The 18,734-nt window shown below is 37.3% G+C and overlaps 1 protein-coding gene across 1 annotated transcript; it reads left to right on the forward strand.

The window, feature by feature from the left end:
* Nucleotides 1–788: 788 nt before the first annotated feature.
* On the forward strand, nt 789–17,495 carry LOC113079958 (AP-2 complex subunit mu-B). Its single transcript, XM_026252204.1, has 12 exons — nt 789–966; nt 3,181–3,295; nt 4,554–4,819; nt 5,902–5,984; nt 6,219–6,224; nt 7,151–7,286; nt 7,394–7,538; nt 11,849–11,968; nt 12,042–12,177; nt 12,266–12,363; nt 15,524–15,635; nt 15,875–17,495. Exons 2-12 carry the CDS (start codon nt 3,222–3,224, stop codon nt 16,007–16,009), a joined length of 1,311 nt encoding a protein of 436 aa, XP_026107989.1. The 5' UTR covers nt 789–966; nt 3,181–3,221; the 3' UTR covers nt 16,010–17,495.
* The last annotated feature ends 1,239 nt before the right edge of the window (nt 17,496–18,734 follow it).

Consider the following 18,734-nt stretch of genomic DNA (forward strand, 5'->3'; position numbering starts at 1 on the left):
TTTTACAACAGAGAAAATGAAGTTGTATGACTTTAATAAATATAGTCTCATTCATTATAGAAAAAAATAATATAATACACTGAATGTAAAGTTTTTTCTTAATTGTATGTTATTTACAATTACATGAAAATTAAGCCATTGCAGTTTAAATGTACTTTATATGCAGTTAGTTCAACTGTACAGTGCTTTTTTGAAGCACTTAAGTACATCTTTATGTGTAATATATATTTTTACTTTGGAATTTAGTACATTTAAGATATAATACATGTAATTAATGTGAAGTAAAAAATAATATTGGGTAACAAATTACAGTTCATTGTAATCAAGCAAAATGTGTTCTTTATGTTAGTCAACACATCAAATTAAGTTATTTAAAATCCAAAACCTTTAGTTTGACATTATTAAAATGCTCTTTTTAAAAGAGTATTTAATTGTTTAAAAATACCATGACGGTGTACTCTCTTTAAGTACACTTAGTGGAATTTTTTTATTATTATTCTTTACCTAAACACGTATATAAAAGCACAGTCTGTGTCTGTGTAGCATTTTGTTTTTGTTTGTTATCTGCTACTAAAGGCTTACCTACATATCGAATAATACATGTAAAGTGTCTCAATGACCTTATTTTCTTCCGCAGAGGTTGTCAAACCAACTTAAGTTCAGCAAATAACAGCACTTCTGTTAAAACGGATTCTGTCTATGGGTCGTGAACCATTCGGCTTTCGTTTTCTGATCCATTTGGCTTTCGATACGAAGCCAACGTTTGCGCGTGCACGTGTCAGCTGACTGCTGCAGAGGGCGGGAGCAGCGGCGACATCTTGGATTTTTGAGTGAACGGTGACCACAACCTAATACACCGAATACGCGGAATAACACGGAGCTTCTGTCAGAACCGGACACAGCTGCCTCTGTTGATCCGGTCGGGTCCGGTCCGGTCCGGAGTGACACAGAGACTGACACACCGAGGTGAGTGAAGGAATCCACCGACGAGTCAGTCGTGACAGCCGAGCCGGGCTAGTTATAGTTAACGTTAGCTTAACCAGCTAACCAGCTGGACGCGGGTGCTTCACGTTACATTCACTGATGGAAATGTGTTTCATTAATAACATTGAGAATTTGGGATTCGATAAATAAAGAAAACATAATTTAATACGCATAAAACCGTGATGTCTTTGCATTTGAATGGAAAAAGCTGCGGCTAGCGCCACATAACGTTAACGTTACTGTCAACGATTTCGGTGCATTTCGGACAATTGTTTTAAATTAAATAAATAAATCAGTTTTTTGATACGTCGATATAGTAAACAAACACCATGTATTTAAAGATATTAATGTGGTTTTGAGGCGAGTCGCAGTGGACATGACGGATCACGATGAATGACATGTTAATTAATCATCATATTCATCATGTTTTATGGATATTCATTTCGTATCTCATATTCATTTTGATATTTATACGGCTTGTAGATATCACTTGTCACTATATCTCTCAATAATATGTCTTAGTAAGACAATATTTAAATGCTTAATTTTATATTTATATCTCTTGTTTGTTTTTTGGTTTGTTTTTTATTGTGGTCGCAAAACGACACAGTGACGATTGATAATCAATAATTACTATGGATAATCAAGTAAACTTAAGTTGCTTGGCTTGGTTTTAAATATCATTAAATATTTTACAGCAAAAAGACATACATCATAACCTGAAAGCTGGACGTTTTTACAGTTGAGTTTATTTATAATAAAAGGCATTTACTTGCTAAAAAAGCATAAACTCACTCTGTTGACTGACTCAAGAATGTAAATTGTGTACAACCGTTTTGTTCATGTTGACAATTTAGAAGGCTTATCAAATATAATGCTACAGTAGCCCTTAAGCATTCATCCATCAGAACAGACTTAAATGAGTTTGAAGGCAGGATTGGTTAATAATTAGTGGGTTTTTCTGCAGTCTTGAAGCGTTATACAGGTAGTTTACTCAAAAGCTAATAAAAATTTTAATTGGTTACTCATCCTTCCAATAAATACATATTTTAAAGTGAATACAAATAATGTGTGCTAATAATTTGTCCCAATGTGTCTGTCACAGATCATTTACTCTTAATGAAAGAATATTTGGTGTGGTCTGCACATTTAATTTGCGTGTTTTTTGTTTTGTTTTATTGATTTTTCTTTTTTTCTTTTTTTCTTGATTTCTGTGAGGTGTATTTTTAGTGTAAGACTAACAGGAGCAGGGTATTTTATGGAAAATCTCCACGTGCTTTCAGCATCTTTGTGGTTGTGCATTTTAATCTCTTGTCTTGTTAAGCTTCTAAGGCAGTTTTTTTTTTTTTACATTTTCAACAGATCACCCTGAAAATATATATATTTTTAAAGTCAAAGCTATTGACCGTAATACAGCGATTAAAAAAAATCAGAATTTAAACTATTTAAATTCAATGCAAAAATGTTTCATGGTGTGTAGATTAGGGTTGTGCTAAATAGAGTTGCAAAGGGTTGGAAAATTTCTGGTAAATTTCTGGAAACTTTCCAAAAATCCCTGGAATATTCCAAAAATTCTGAAAAGTTTCCAAAATATCTGGAATATTTCTTTTTTGCAACCATAATGCCAAATAGAGAATAGTGTGACTGATGCCTCTGACGATAACAAGACTATTGTTATTATTAGTAGTAGTAGACGTCTGTGACAGAAAAATGCATTAAAAAGAATTCAATGGAGTAAATAAAATCTAACTATAATCTCACAGGAACCTACATTTTTTCACATCAACTTCAAATTTGGGACATAACTTATTTAGTCATAAGGCTTTAATTTTATACCAATTTTAGTGTAAAACCTTTTATATAAAATATGTATTATATATATATAAAATAAAATGAGTATAGTGCATTTTCTTTACAGTAATTAAACATTTCTATAACGTTTTGATAAATAAATAAAAAAATCCACTTTTGCAATAATCTGCTGTTTTTTTTTCTTTAAAAAGAGACCAACCTTAGCTCTGTGTTCCTAAATTGTGTTCATAAATGACAACAATTTAAGTTTGTATAGTGAAATTTCGTGCCCATTTAAAAAAAAAAAATGTCGGGTGACCGTTAAGGAGTTAAAGTCTTTGTCCTTATTTTTTTGATGAGTTCCCCATCAAGTGACTTACAGCTTGGCTCCGCCTCTTTCTTCAGTTTTCCATCATGGCCAGTGAACACTGAGTGAGACCAGCACCATGATCGGAGGACTCTTCATCTACAATCACAAGGGCGAGGTGCTGATCTCCCGGGTCTACCGGGATGACATCGGGTAAGTCCGTGAAATGTGAGGTTGTGGAGAAGTTGGGCTCTGATTGCTTCAACAGGAGGTAGATCTAGGTTATTTCATCAAGGGTACATGTCCTTCATGTTCATGCATATCATGTTTTCATGATGTGTCGGTTTGATTTCTTTTCCTCCTTTTATTCACCCTGTCAGATCTGATTGTTTCACTTGATTGTGTAGGGATAAATGTCCTGACCCGACATTTTTTTTTTTTCCCATATGTGACCCAGTTCCATCTTCATCTTCAGCTTGGGTGTTAAGAGAAACAGGAGTGTGGAACACAATCAAGATCAATTTTAGATCACTGTTAGAATTTTAGAATGAATGTTAGGCCTCTGATTTCGTGGAAGTTCCTTTTTTTGGAGATCCAGGAATCCTTTAAACCACAGAGATGGTCTGTTCAGAGAAGGGTTGCTATGGATACAGTGGGTCTGTACACCGCTGCCAGCTCATACTGTCGCAGTGTGTGTGTGTTCACGCAGGCGTGCAGCGCTTTATGAGAAAGAGATCATTAGATGAAGTCGCAGTGCGTGTGCTTGATGAGTGTGCTTGGAGGAAAGGGAACTCTGGGAAGGAGACCGCATTTAATGTCATCATGAAATTAAAGCCCTCCGTGTCTACAGTTCATTTGTGTATATGTTTAACATTTTTCGACCTTGTAATGTTAAATCAGAATGTCATAAAAAATGCCTCTCTGGAGAACGTATACAGGTCTTTTCAAATCATTTAGGAAATTTAAATTAAACTCTGCCCATGCAAGCTCACATTCATCTGCCGCCTCTTTTGAATGCCACACCCACATCTCAACAGCCAATCAACAACCAGTGCACAGAACCAAAGTCCTTTCAGGCAAGTCGTGCCACTCCTCCAGGCAGCTATTTCAGAATAACAAGACCAGCTCCTATCTAAATGAATGGGCAGAGAGTCAGAACTGCACTTTCACTGGTCACCGGGACATAAAAACAGCATGTATAGAAACAGCAGTGAAATATGATAAAAATCGCTGAAAATTTTCGAGGCTTTGCCCCAAAATAAGGTTTAAAACACCTTTTTACCTACCGCAGCTTTAATGCTATACATTTTTTTTTTTAGAGCAGTCCAATCAATCACGTTTGGTGGAGGTGTTGATTAGGTATAGTGTTGAGATTTTGTTTGATTATTTTTCTGTTTAGTTGGTTGATCTAACTGTTATGTTTGGGATAAATCCACACCAGTCTCACACCATCTTGATGGTGTTTCTGCAGGAGGAATGCAGTGGATGCGTTCCGTGTGAATGTGATCCACGCTCGCCAGCAGGTGCGCTCACCCGTCACCAACATCGCCCGCACCAGCTTCTTCCACGTCAAGCGCTCCAACATCTGGCTGGCTGCCGTTACCAAGCAGAATGTCAACGCAGCCATGGTGTTTGAGTTCCTCTATAAGATGTGTGATGTCATGGCGGCCTATTTCGGCAAGATCAGCGAGGAGAACATCAAGAACAACTTTGTGTTGATCTACGAGCTTCTCGATGGTATGAGAACTTCCCTTTACTGAATTATCTTTAAATTATAAATACAGTAAAAAGAAATTTGCCTGATTGATGCTTGACGTAACATTGATCATACTGCAGTTGAGTTTTCTCTTCAGCTCCAGCCGGTCCCACAGCTGTTGTGCTGTTGTTTTTTTAGGTTTTGATTTTTATGAAATGTCGATGAGAAAATCAAAACCTAAAGAAAATACTGCACAGACAGACAGACATCTCCTCTGCTCTCTGAGATGGATGCTGTTAATATACAAGTGAAGTCACATTTATTTGTATAGCACTTTATATAGTACAGACTGTTTCAAAGCAGCTTCACAGTAATAAACAGGAAAATAACTCTCAGTTTTGCACAGTTAATCAGTTATGAAACTAATTTACTTTCAGCTATAAAGCAGCTCTGTAGAACTGCCATGACTGACTATAATGCCCCATAAATTTAGAAACACTTGTGATACCTGACATTTAAGACTCTTGATGAGGACAATTTTCTTTATTGAAGATGCTGACAACAATGTTTTTAAGCTGTAGTTTGCATCCCTTCCATATAAAATCTGACTTTACAGACACTGTACAATGGACAGAAGCAATTTGATTGTTGGGAAGCTCTATAAAAGTCTTTTGCTTGAACAACATTATTTGTAATTTAATTTAAATGCTATACAATTACATTTAATTTAAATCATACGTATACATTACATTTAATTAAAACAATGTAATAACTTTAATAAATATTATCTAAAATATAAAAAATATTATTTAAATCCCTAAAATATATACATTTAAAATGTATACTTGTTTATTATAGAGTTTTATATTATATGTTTCTTCATAATATATATTAAAGTGGGGTTAAGGTTTTTTTTTTTTTTTTCTGGTTAAAAAAAGTCTTTATTTTTAATGCATTTGTTTTGTTAAGAGTACACCAGTATATTAGATGACCTCAACACTAATAGACATGAACCACAAGTTCAAAACCAAATCTTTTTTGACTTTTGATTCTGTAGCACTTCTTTATACTGCTATATTAGTTCAACACATAGTCATAGTTTTTCTCTTTGCCCTTACTATAGAGATCCTGGATTTTGGGTACCCCCAGAACTCTGAGACCGGAGCCTTGAAGACCTTCATTACTCAACAGGGTATTAAGAGCCAGGTGCGTTCTGAATGAAACGCCAGCATTTGGTCCATTAGGTTTTCTAATATGTTGAATGCTTTATGAAAATGGACAGTTAATGTACCTATAACAGAAGTGTTGGAATCTGATTTTATGGAGCACAGCCTTTATTGAAGTATGTGGAAACTGAACTGTGTGTTAATGTTTTTGTCACCTTCATCGTCACATCACTGCTCACCACGTGCCTGATGACCTGTAACTCACTGCCTCCAGCATCATGTAAGCACAGCTGTACTCATACAGTCATAGAGTGCTGCGGTGATGATGTTTTTTGTAGGCCAGTCATCCCTCGATGAAGATCCAATAGGATTTTCTTTCCCCTTGACTTTTGATGTTTTAGGTTCATTTCAGAACATTAGCTGACCAAAACGGATTTATGATTCTTACATGTTTTGGTGATCATGATAATCTTCATGATAGTCTTCAGGAATTTAACAAAAAAAATCTAAATTGACCTTAAATGTTAAAGGGATCAATTGATGCGATTTCATGTTTTCCTTTGTCTTCGGAGTGTTACAAGCTGTTCTTGCATATATAAGATCCATAAAGTCACAAAGATTAAAGTCTCAAACCCAAAGAGGTATTCTTTTTAAAAGTTAATACTCGTCCATACCCTCCTAAACGCCTCATTTAAACACGCCCCCACATGTCTACGTCACTGTGTGGGAAGATTTGCATAACACCGCCCAAATGTATATGCAAGGAAAGATGGTGTAACTTTTATTCTCGATGTGGTATAGTTGCTGCCGCTATGTCGCAGAGATGCTGTGTTTCCAAATATGGCAAGGGGCGTAACGTTTCCGTCACACTTTTGAGGTATTTGACCAATCACAACACACTGGATAGCTGGCCAGTCACAGCACACCGCGCTTTTCAGAACGATGAGCTTTGTAAACAATTTTTTTTTTTTACCTAAAAACTGCATAAACGCATTGCAATACACCAAATACACAAAATAATGCTAATTTTTTTTTTTTGCAATGTCATATGACCCCTTTAACTCGTTGGCCTACAAATACAGCGTCCCTGAAGCACTCTATACCTCACTTTTATATTTTCACAAAGCTTTACATGACAAAGTAACTTGCTTGTTGTTTAGTGGTGCTCATGTTTCTCTCACACTCTACACTTTGGGTTCTTCTCAGACGAAAGAGGAGCAGTCTCAGATTACCAGTCAGGTCACCGGACAGATCGGCTGGAGACGTGAGGGCATCAAATATCGCCGCAACGAACTCTTCCTGGATGTACTGGAAAGTGTGAACTTGCTGATGTCTCCGCAGGGTGAGCCTTACTGTCCTCTACTGGCTGAGAGTTACAGTACCACATGGAGATCATTACTTTGCATTGAAACTTCATGTGGTGTTTTCTGTGCGTCTGTATGTGTGCAGGTCAGGTGTTGAGTGCACATGTCTCAGGGCGTGTGGTGATGAAGAGCTATCTGAGTGGAATGCCTGAGTGCAAGTTCGGCATGAATGACAAGATTGTCATTGACAAGCAGGGCAAAGGTGGCACGACTGATGACTCGGGCAAAAGGTGAGTTGGATGACACTGAAATGGAAATGTGAGAGCCTCTGGGGGTTATGAAGGGGTTATGAAATGGATAATCAAAATGGCATTAATATTTACACATGTAAGATGTTACTCTACATTCAAAAAATAATGCAAGTTTCATACCTCGAAGCAAACTCCAGTTTAAAAGAGTTTTCTGAAACGCCAGGAATTTAAGTCACTCCATTTGTGATGTCATGATTTTCCTCTACATTCCCTCTAACAGTCATATGCAAATCAAGGAGGTTTGCTCTTGGAAACTCATGTCTGTGCATTAATCACTGGTTCATGGACTATATTATAGGGGTGGGCGATATCTCTATTTTTTAAAATATATCGATATATTTTTTAAACACGATATGGATTTTGACATATCGTATATATCAATACATTGTTTATATTTAATTCTGATTCCGCCACTTTGCTTGTTTGCGTTCTCTGTGCTGTGCTCGCCCCCGCTCGCTCGCCCACCCACCTCCTTGATTTTGTCCCCCTACCCTCTCGTGTTGTCTCATTGAACATGGCGATGTCCTCAACCAGACCGGAGGTTACAGAACTAGTATCAGAAAGGACAACAGGCTCCATTATATGGAGATACTTTGGTTTTAAGGTGTCGGGCAAACAGCAGGCAGATGTCTAGCGTAGGGCCCTATGATTTCCACGATGCAGAAAAGGCGGACGGAATCGCAGAATCCAGTCATAAAAGTGGAATTTACAGTTTAACGTGGAATGACACAGAATTCGTCACATTTTAAATGAATTAATCAAAAGTAGGTCATTGCACTCACATCAAATCGTGATATGGACTAATATCTGTAAATATTAAGCCCGGAAAAGTCTATTTGAATATGAATCCTGCATGTTCTGCTGTCTGTGTTAATGAATGGCACAGAAGCGCGTCTTCATTCATTAAACATACGGAAGCGCGCACGACGCTCGCTGTGATTTCAGCGTCTTTCCTCTCACTAAATCGAGACGTGAACACATGAGGAACATCTCCAGAACTGCACTGAGTCACTTCATGAGCATCTGACCGTTTGATTTGAGTAAAACTAGCATCATATATCACATCATAGACTGTAGTATCGAATAATCTATTACTATTGTTCAGCAGAATGTACATAGAGCTACTACTACTACTATTAAAATGAAACAAACATAATTTTTAAGGAATAACCACACAACATTTCTTCCATGATTTATTTTTAATAGTAAACCCCCTTTGTTTACAAAAAATGAAGTTTACTTAATTTTCAATAATTAAAAGATAAATTAAATTAATGTTTTATGCCTTCATTTGATAACCAAAAAAATGTAAATACACAGAATTTCAGAGGGGGGAAAACATTTCATAAGGCTATTTAAAAAAAAATAGTTTTTTTTTTTACAAATTAAGTTGTTTTTATGCATTTAAATAATTACAAAAGCTAAAACACAGAATTAGGTAACAATAAAACATATGGTGAAGAAAAAATACAAAATTTCATAGGGCCCTAAACGTAATATTTGGCATTTTCTTTTTTTGTGGTAGTAGTAGTTTTTGGGGGGTTATTTTTCCTTTAAAGATATCGAGATGTATATCGTATATCGAGATATTTTTTTGCTCCATATCGCCCAGCCTTACTATATTATAGCGCTGGCCGTCTTAAACATCAGAATAGACATCACACATGCTGTGCGTGGATACAGTGCAGTGATGTTTGGCATTCAGAGCAGTTTACTTTTGTTTTTGAAACAGGTTACTCCACTCAGTGAAAGATTGTATGGAATATTGTAATTTTTATTTTTTTAACAAATATTTTAACTTTTTTTTTAAGAAAAAACTGATAACTGCATAAGCTAAATTCCAGAAACATAATATAAAGATCTAAAAAAGCATTTTATTAGGGCTGCATCCGCTGATTACAGAAGTGGCTTTACTGACACGATGCACATTAAATATCGCATGTAATTTAGCGTGCAGCCCTAGATTTTATGACCCCTTTAAATTTAATCTAGCATCAGCATTTGTGTGACTATCTCAGAAACCCCCTGCAGTTCCATCACAAACCCCTAGAGGTTCACAAACACACAGTTAATGGAATTGACAAGTGGCATATTAGTGACACAGTTGGTCATATTTTTGAATCTCTCCCCTATAACCCCCGTCATATAAGAACTTCTCACAGTAAAGTCAATTCTTGATCATTTAAGTCAGGGGTAGGCAAGTTCAGTCCTAGAGAGCCACAGTTCTGCAGAGTTGAGCTCCAAGCCTGAAAAAAAAAAAAAAACTCACCTACCGGTAGACTTACCGTAGTAATCCTGAAGACATTGATGAGCTTGTTCAGGTGTGTTTGAGTAGGGTTAAAGCTGAACTCTGCAGGACTCTGGCTCTCTTGGACCAAGTTTGCCTACTCCTGATTTAAGTCCTGTTAAATGTTAAAATCCATCACATTGTAAAAGTAAAATGGGTTGTAAATGCCAGACCACAGTGACTTTAAAAATAGAGTAGTTTTGATTTGTATAACATCCCCCTCGGCTTCAAATGTAAGGCCTTATGAGCAGACCAGTTGGACACAATATTACAGGAAGTCTCACATGGAGCGAATTCATTCCTCCTGGCCTTTTCTGTGTTCTGTAACATCCTGTCTCACAGTCTCACTCTCCCCCTGCTGCATTTTGTGCTAGAAGGTATATGAATCTTTACAGAGGAATGTTGGATTCGCCCTTTATTTTTTCCATTTTCTTCTGTTGATTTGTGTGCCTCTCTCCTGCTGGACTTCAGTGAGTTGGGGGGCAGGTAGCGTAACTCTCACTCCTGACGTCACCTGATCTATCACCTTCACTCTGTCCTGTCTTAGCCATTTGTCCGCTGTCTTCGTGTCATGCCATCAAACGTTTCAATAAAGATGATCTTTTTGCATGGGATGACACTGCCGTTGCCTCCTGATGTGAGGTGCTTAGCAGCTCTTGGTAAAGGATTGTAGCGTTTTCTTCAGTTTATTTGTCTCGTCTCATACAAAGTCTGTCCCCTGTCTTGTTTTACTCAAAAGCCTCTTACCTGAATGAACTAATAGACATTCTCATTAGAGTCTGTGTTAAAGTGATCTTCTCTTGTGACCCCTCAAGCACCTGCCCCCCTCGGCTCTGACCACAACATAATGCTGGTCACTTAAATCTAGTATCTAAACCACATCCCTCTTACAGACCTTCCCATGCAGTTTTGTTGTGGTCACCATGCTAAAAACAAACATCCTTCCCAACATAATGACAGTATAGCAGGATGTTCTTGTGCATCATGGGTAACCGAGTTAGGCGGTATCACAGTTTTGCACAATTTAATAATTATGTTTACTGCAATATGCTCTACCATTCAAAAGTTTGAAGTCTGTATAATTTTAAAAGAAGTAATATTTTGAATTAGCAAAGATGCATTCATTAATTTGGCAATAAAGGCATTCATAATGATAAAAAAGATTTATGTTTCAAATAAATGGCATTTTGAACTTTTGAATTTTATATGCATCAAATTAATCTTAAAAAATGTATCCAAAAAAATTTGAAGCCTGTTTTTAATATTTATTAAGAAAAGTTTCTTAAGCAGCAAAACCACATGTTAACATGATTTCTATTCTTGTTTTTCTATATTTCACAAAATTGCTGCATTTTTGCCTTGGTGAACACAAGACTTCTTGCTAAAAAAAATAGCAGAAAACAAAACTTTTGAACCAAAGTGCAGTTGTTGATGGAAATTAAAAATGGCTTAGATATTAAATGAGATGTTTTGGATAACTGACTGAATGACAGTTATTTGGAACTTTGACATCTAGTCAAAAATAATTTTGTAACAAATTAATATGTCAGACGTTATTATGCAACACAAGCAGAAATTTTACTAAACTGTAACTGATTAAGAAACATTCACAGCAGTTGTAAAATAGCTATTAATCTTCACATATCAGTTAATCTCTTAATGTCTCAAGTTGCAAGGTTGCTTGACAATCGTTAACTAGGTGAAGCCTGCTTTGTGTTGTGCCTAACAACAGTCTCTCCTTTCCTTGTTCAGGACACATCAAGCTTTGTGTTTTCGCATCAGTTCATGTTTCTTCATCACTCTCATGTGTAACTGCATAAAAAGCCCTTCCCACTGATGTAGCAATCTAAATACGTCCTGCGTTATACATCACAATCTTTCCCAGTTGACCATTTTCTGCCGTCACACCCCTGTTGAGTGATGTGTGTTCGGTCTCTCTGCAGTCTCTGCTCATGCTTCATTGTTTCCTCATCGTTTCTCTCCTCTGTGTCCCCTGCTGCAGTGGGAAACAGTCCATTGCGATCGATGACTGCACGTTCCATCAGTGTGTCCGTCTCAGCAAGTTTGACTCGGAGCGCAGTATCAGCTTCATCCCTCCTGATGGAGAGTATGAGCTCATGAGGTCAGTGAAGAGCATGTGTGTGTGACTGCATACGAGTGTGTCCCACAGCACAATGACAGTGTCCTTGTCTCAGGTACCGCACCACTAAAGACATCATCCTCCCCTTCCGCGTCATCCCATTGGTCCGTGAGGTGGGCCGCACCAAGCTAGAGGTGAAGGTGGTGATCAAGTCCAACTTCAAGCCCTCCCTGCTGGCACAGAAGATAGAGGTGAGACTGACTGCAGTAATAATATTCATTATTCTCAAAGTGCATAATTGGTTTTATGTATTGAAGTATAAATCGTGTGTTTCTACAGGTGCGCATTCCTACTCCACTCAACACCAGTGGGGTTCAAGTTATCTGTATGAAGGGAAAAGCCAAGTACAAAGCCAGTGAGAACGCCATTGTCTGGAAGTACGGCTTGATTTTACTGTACAAGTTTATTATCTTCATTTGCGGTTTCATCGGTTTTGGCCATTCAAAAACAGAGGATTGAGGATTTCATTAAACAAAATTTGCTTCATACTTTAAGACTATTACTAACTTATGCTCCCACTGTCATGGAAAACCTGGGAATAGCGTGGTTTACATTTGTAATTTCAAGGACTGTTTGTTAAAAACTACACAAAGTTTTTTTATTTTGTGTATCCATGCATCCAAATACTCCACCCATCAATACAAATACCTCATCCATCCATCATCCATCTGTATCCATCCATCCATCCATCCAGTACTCATCCACCCATCCATCCATCCAAATATTCCTCCCATCAAAACAAATACCTCATCCATCCATCCATCCATCCAAATACTCCACTCATCAGTACAAATACCTTATCCATCTATCCAAGTACTTTATCCATTCATCCAGCCATCCAAATACATTATACATCCATCCGTCCGTCCATCCATCCAAATACTGCACCCATCAATACAAATACCTCGTCCGTCCGTCCGTCCATCCATCCATCCATCTATCCACAGGGTCCCCGCGGGTCCTTAAAAAGTCTTGAAATGTCTTAAATACAATTTTCGATTTTTAAGGTCTGAAAATGTCTTGAATCCTGGAATTGTCCATATGAATGTCTTAAATTTCATGTGGGATCTTAAATTTCATGTCCGACTTGTCATTTTTATTTATTTTTTCAACCGCAATTTGACCAGCGCAACATTTGGGGGCAGCACTTCGTGGGTGCAACCTGCATCATTCCATCGGTGACATACGATTAAGTGATTGATGAACGCGTTGCGTTGATGGTTCGCCACCACGGCAGTTTGCGAAATCGCAAGCATGGGCAAAGACGATAAACCTGTGGACAAGACCACGATTGTCAGGTCTCGCTATCTTGGTTCTCAGTTTTTGAGCCCCTCAACGGCAGAAGACTTGCTAGAGCACTTTAAGGTAAGACTCTAAAAGTAACATTTAAAATTATTTGAATATGTTAAAATGCTTCATGTGTTTTTGTTATTTCCTAATGAATATTTGGGACAATATATCGATGCGTCACAATTCTTGGATTGATTTAATTTTTTTCCGAATGCGTTGCGATATTGATTCTGAGCTTAGTTTTTGCAGGTGGCGCTCTAGGCTAGTTTTTAACCGAACACTCAAATGCTCACGACGAAGAGCGCTCGTGCATTCTGCTGAGTCTGAGAATGTAATTGATATATTGCTTTAATGACGCGAGATTAATGTAAATGCCCCACTGCAAACACCCTTGTACTTCGCTTCAACCTTTTCGAACTTTATTAATTATTATTTTATAGTAGGTTCAAGTGGTGTGTGTAAGGCACATAAATCACGCAGTGGCATCTGCTGTTAAAAACTAAACTAAGAGAGAGAGAATAGAAATGTATTCAGAAAAATTGGAATCGATCCAGAATAATTTCTCGATTCAAAATGCATCGATATATTGTCCCAGCCAATCAGTTAAAAAAATTTTGTGGGTGGGTGACATCTAGGCATAGGACTACTGCATTATGGATGGAAGGCAGTGCTGTAAATAACTTTATTGTATAAAGCATTCAATATGCATTATGCTTCTTGCATATTTTTTATGTGAAAAGTAAATTAAATTAAATAATGTAGCCCAGTTCATAATTAGACTCCAAATATCTGTTTTGTGCTTCTCAATTTTAGGTTAACAACGTTGACACTGAACCCTATCACATAGGCCCAATTTGTGAGCATTCACTATTATGGCTAAACTTGTTTCTCAAACATTTTTTCTTTCAAATCAAGGACCACTTAGCCAATTAAAAAAAAAAAAAAACTTGACATATTTGGCTTAATGATCATCCCTAATGCATGTAAAAATGCAGGCCATTTTAGTCTTCTGAAACCATGGCTAACTTCACCTGCTAATAATGTGCATGATTAGAAAACAAGTCATGAGAAGTGAATTGGAAATGTTCAACGTGTCACAGTCCATGTCAGTCATTTTTGGTTGATGACTTTTGCTCACAGACCTCTTTGGTAATCTGGCATACCTCCAGTGGTCCCCAGACCACAGTTTGAGAATCACTACTTTAGACAAACCATCTAATCTGAGTGAACATGAATGAAAATGTTATCATTCTTGAGGTGGACTTTGTTTTGATTTTATTTTTTTATAATTTCAGGAGGGCACCAAGGAACTTAATTTAAGGAACATGCTTTCTGTGTCAATGGATGGACCCACAGTAAATTGGAAAGTCATGGATCTCCTACAACTGGAACATGCAATAAATTTCTGATCCTGATCTTTCCTACAATTGTCTGTCATTCATTAGGTCTATGCATAGATTTTTGAATGTGCTTGCATTTATCTGTGTCTGAAATGACATAGAAAACACTAATCAGACCCTGAACAACGTTTTCTTGGGGGAGAACCCCTAAACCCAGCTCAAGGCTATTAGGCAGCAACATTTAACCATAATTTAGATCAAGTATGATGAATTGGGCTTTTGTAATGTCCTGGGGCTGTCTTCCATGTCTTTTTCAAACTGCTATGAGGGGCCAGAATTTAGAAATTACCTGAAGTACCTTAAAGGCTGATAGTTTATACATAGTCAACCATGTCAGGGTTGTATGGTCAATCAGCACTTGGTATAAAAGTTTTCGCGCCCCTTTGACCTGTCTTGAGCGTGGTTGTGATGTGTTGTGCCACACTAATGCTTCGCCACATCAATCTGTGTTGTCGGACTGAACATTTTTCTGTTTTTTTGTTTTGTTTAGATAAAGTCTTAAATTTTCCTTTTAGAGGACTTAAAAAGGTCTTAAAAGTCATTAAATTTGCTGTTAAAAAATGTGAAGATACCCTGATCCATCCATAATACCTCTGTCCATCCATCTGTCATTCCAAATACTTTGTCTATCCATCCAAAATATCAGGATGTTTTTGCCTTTTTGGAGACAATTTTACAATAATAAATACTCACTTAAAACTGTAAATTCCAAGGATTGGATCTTAACATACAAATGCAAATATTTCTCAGAATTCTCTTTAAAGTTGAGATGAAACAGAAGTATTATTATTTTTTTCTTTTAAATATTCTGCCAATTTTTGACTCTTTTTGTCTTTTTTTTTTGTAGGATCAAGCGAATGGCTGGTATGAAGGAATCTCAGATCAGTGCCGAGATTGAGCTGCTACCCACTAATGACAAAAAGAAGTGGGCTCGCCCACCCATCTCCATGAACTTTGAGGTCAGCCTGAAGCCCCCAACCTCTTTCACACATGTAGACATTGACTTCTTCTTTAGGATGTTCTGCAGTTTTTTTTTTTTTCAGCATGGTCTCTAAAACTGGACGGATATTTTTAAAAGTTCTTTTAAGTGGCATGTATTTATGCTGATACAGTAGTATACCAGGTTTCTCTGAGATTTTCTTTAGATGCTTGGTGCAGTCTAATGCAATCTTTGTTTTATTTTTCTTTTGTTTTTCAGGTACCATTTGCTCCATCAGGACTGAAAGTGCGCTACCTGAAGGTCTTCGAGCCAAAGCTCAATTACAGCGATCACGATGTCATCAAATGGGTGCGTTACATCGGTCGCAGCGGCATCTATGAGACCCGCTGCTAACAGCAGCCCTTCTGTGAGGAGGGGGAGAGACACAGATGAATAAATGGGTGTGACGAACAGAGGACGAAGAGAATGGAGTTATTCATTGTCTCGCTCTCCCCTGCCTTTCTCAACTTTTTATATGGGGCTCTGTTCACAGCGAAAACATCAACTAAGGGAGACCCAAAAAGAACATCCAAAACATCATGAATTCAAACAAATGTGCCCTTCAAAATAAAACACACAGATTATCTGCAATGATGTAAGTTTCACTTGCTATGATATGTAAACCCCCATTCGTTTCTCCTTTCTAATTCTTCCACAACATGCATTCCAGACCCAGTCCCTATTAAATCCCAGCTAATATGAGGCTGGTTGTCAGTGATTAGCGCTGAATCAGTGTGGCCATTTCTGGCTCCTAAATCCCTATCTGCTAACCTGGACCCTGAAAACATACACCTTCATGTGTTGTTTTTGTAGCGTATCAGTTGGGTATCGTCCACATTCTTGTTCGTAGTGTAAACGTTAAGCCAGTGGCCCGCAATGTTTTTCAGCATATCTTTTCAGTGTCCATCCAGAGTTTTATGTACGCTGATGTTACCATTTCGATTTTGAGTTAATTTTTTTGTTGTCTCAATATAAAATAATTTCTCGATGTGACCAAAATGAGGTGTGAGGACGTTTGAATTAAAGCAACAAATTGTACTAAAGCTTAAGTCCAGCTGTCTGTGTGCATGCATATATGCTACTATATACACTGTAACAAAACCACCACACCGATTGGTGTCATATAGTGACTGATGCGTATGTGTGTGTGAGTCAGGGGTCCCCAACATCTCTCAGGGACTTTACATTTGTGCACTTAACCTTCTTTCCATGTCACACTTTAACTTTCATCCTCGTTCACCACTTTGTTTACTTGACTGAAGTTTAGCAGATGAGTTTGTCGAGTGCACTGCGTCAGTCTTTGCATCAGCGAAATCTCTCCCTGCATTTCAACACGTCTCATGGGATTAGTTTGAAGGCAAATGCAACTTCAAAAAGACGCATTTCACTGAACACTTAAGAGAGGGGCTAGAATATTAGGGAGAACCTTTTCTAAACCTCTTTCCTTAGTCCAGATCTAAGGCTAGAGATTTTGGAGATGTCAAAACATATAAGCCATGTCTGCCTTTAAGGTCTTGAACACCGTGCTCGCTCCTTTCATGTGCATATAAACTCTCCACTCTGTGGAAGGCGCTGGAGGATTTATCTTAATGCGAAGGCATTTTGGATGCCTACTATGCTTGTGCTATCTACGTTACGTTTTCAGGCAACACTACAAACTCGACCCTGCAGATATAAGTGTGCCTCTTCTTGAACACTTGTGTCATAACACTTACACCGTCTGACCTCAGTATGTTTCAGCTCTGAGAGATGATGAGGCTCCTTTTGCTGTGTATCGTCTTCATTTGGTAACTCTGTGACTGTTGTCTTAATCCTAATAAAATCAGTTACTCTAAACAGAGTTGGTGTTTTTGTTTCATATTATATAAATATTTTATGCCATTTTAAAGTTGGTATCTTTTAGCTTTTTATCTAAATCTTTTGGATAACTGACTAAAAAGACTCTTAAAACTAACTGTTCCAAACAAGCGTTTGGAGGTTTTATCTGGACTCTTCGTTTACTATGAGCAGAGCTCTTTTGAAATGTTGTGTGAATGTTTCTCTGGATTGGTTTATATTGGCTGCAGTGTACTGTAATCCTGTAGATGGAAGCATTTAATCAAACTGGCCAAAATGCTAGATACATGAACACAAGAATGTGTAGAACCTAGTGAATTATGGGTGTTGAATTATCTGGGGAGAAAAAAAGAAATGACGTGGATACTACGTCAAACCACCAAAATCCACTGGATGAGTGAGACTTCTAACTGAAAAGCCTTTTTGCTTCATAGTTCAATGGCTTTGTTTAGCACATAAAGTAAGAGAGCTTCAGTCAAACATAACAAGAGCTCTGCATAACACCAATTGGTGGCACAGAACAAACTCTTACTTCAAAATGAACCATGAGAAGCAGTAAAGTTTATCAAAAAAAATTGTTGCCGGTTGTGGGCAAAGTTAGTTGTAAAAGTAATGCATTAAACTAATGCGTAACTTCATTACTTGGTTACTTTTTATGGAAAGTAATGTGTTGCATTACTTTTGTGTTCCCTTTTCTCATCTAGGCTGGGCTTGTTTGTTTAAAAAAAAAAAAAAAGTTAAATGTGGAAGCCTTTTCACACCAAATGTGAAACAAATCAGCCTCAGACTGAAGGAAAAGTACATTCAGAATGGAGAAAAAAGTTCAACACTTCAGCAATTAAAAAAATAATGAAACAAATTTTATCTTAATATTTTGTTGAATAGTATTAGAATTGGATCATCCAAGGTCAGCAGCAAGGACAGTTAATAAAATGTGATTAAACATAAAGGATATTTGTGTTAACATATCTTAATTATTGCAGATTTGAGTTACTCACTCTGAGAAATGCTGAATCTGTTTTTGTGCAAGTGAGAAGTGTAAATGCATGTTCACATTTAGCGTAGAACTACAGTAACATCAAGTTCACACTGCACACACAACGCCTCCCGATTCACTCCCGATTTCTCTCAACATTTCTCTCAACTCTAGTTACTAGTTTTTCAAGTTAATAGTTACTTGCATCAACACTCATTTCCACGTCATTCCAAACCTGATTTTTTTTCTTCTGTGGAACACTGAGAA

The sequence above is a fragment of the Carassius auratus genome, unplaced genomic scaffold, assembly GCF_003368295.1.
Source record: "Carassius auratus strain Wakin unplaced genomic scaffold, ASM336829v1 scaf_tig00029941, whole genome shotgun sequence".
Classification (NCBI taxonomy): Eukaryota; Metazoa; Chordata; class Actinopteri; order Cypriniformes; family Cyprinidae; genus Carassius; species Carassius auratus.

Excerpts from the sequence above, each read along its gene's own strand:
- LOC113079958 (XM_026252204.1), top strand. The coding sequence starts at position 3,222 with ATGATCGGAGGACTCTTCATCTACAATCACAAGGGCGAGGTGCTGATC. Across the intron at positions 4,820-5,901 it reads GATCTACGAGCTTCTCGATG|AGATCCTGGATTTTGGGTAC; the intron begins GTATGAGAACTT and ends CCCTTACTATAG. Across the intron at positions 11,969-12,041 it reads GGAGAGTATGAGCTCATGAG|GTACCGCACCACTAAAGACA; the intron begins GTCAGTGAAGAG and ends TCCTTGTCTCAG.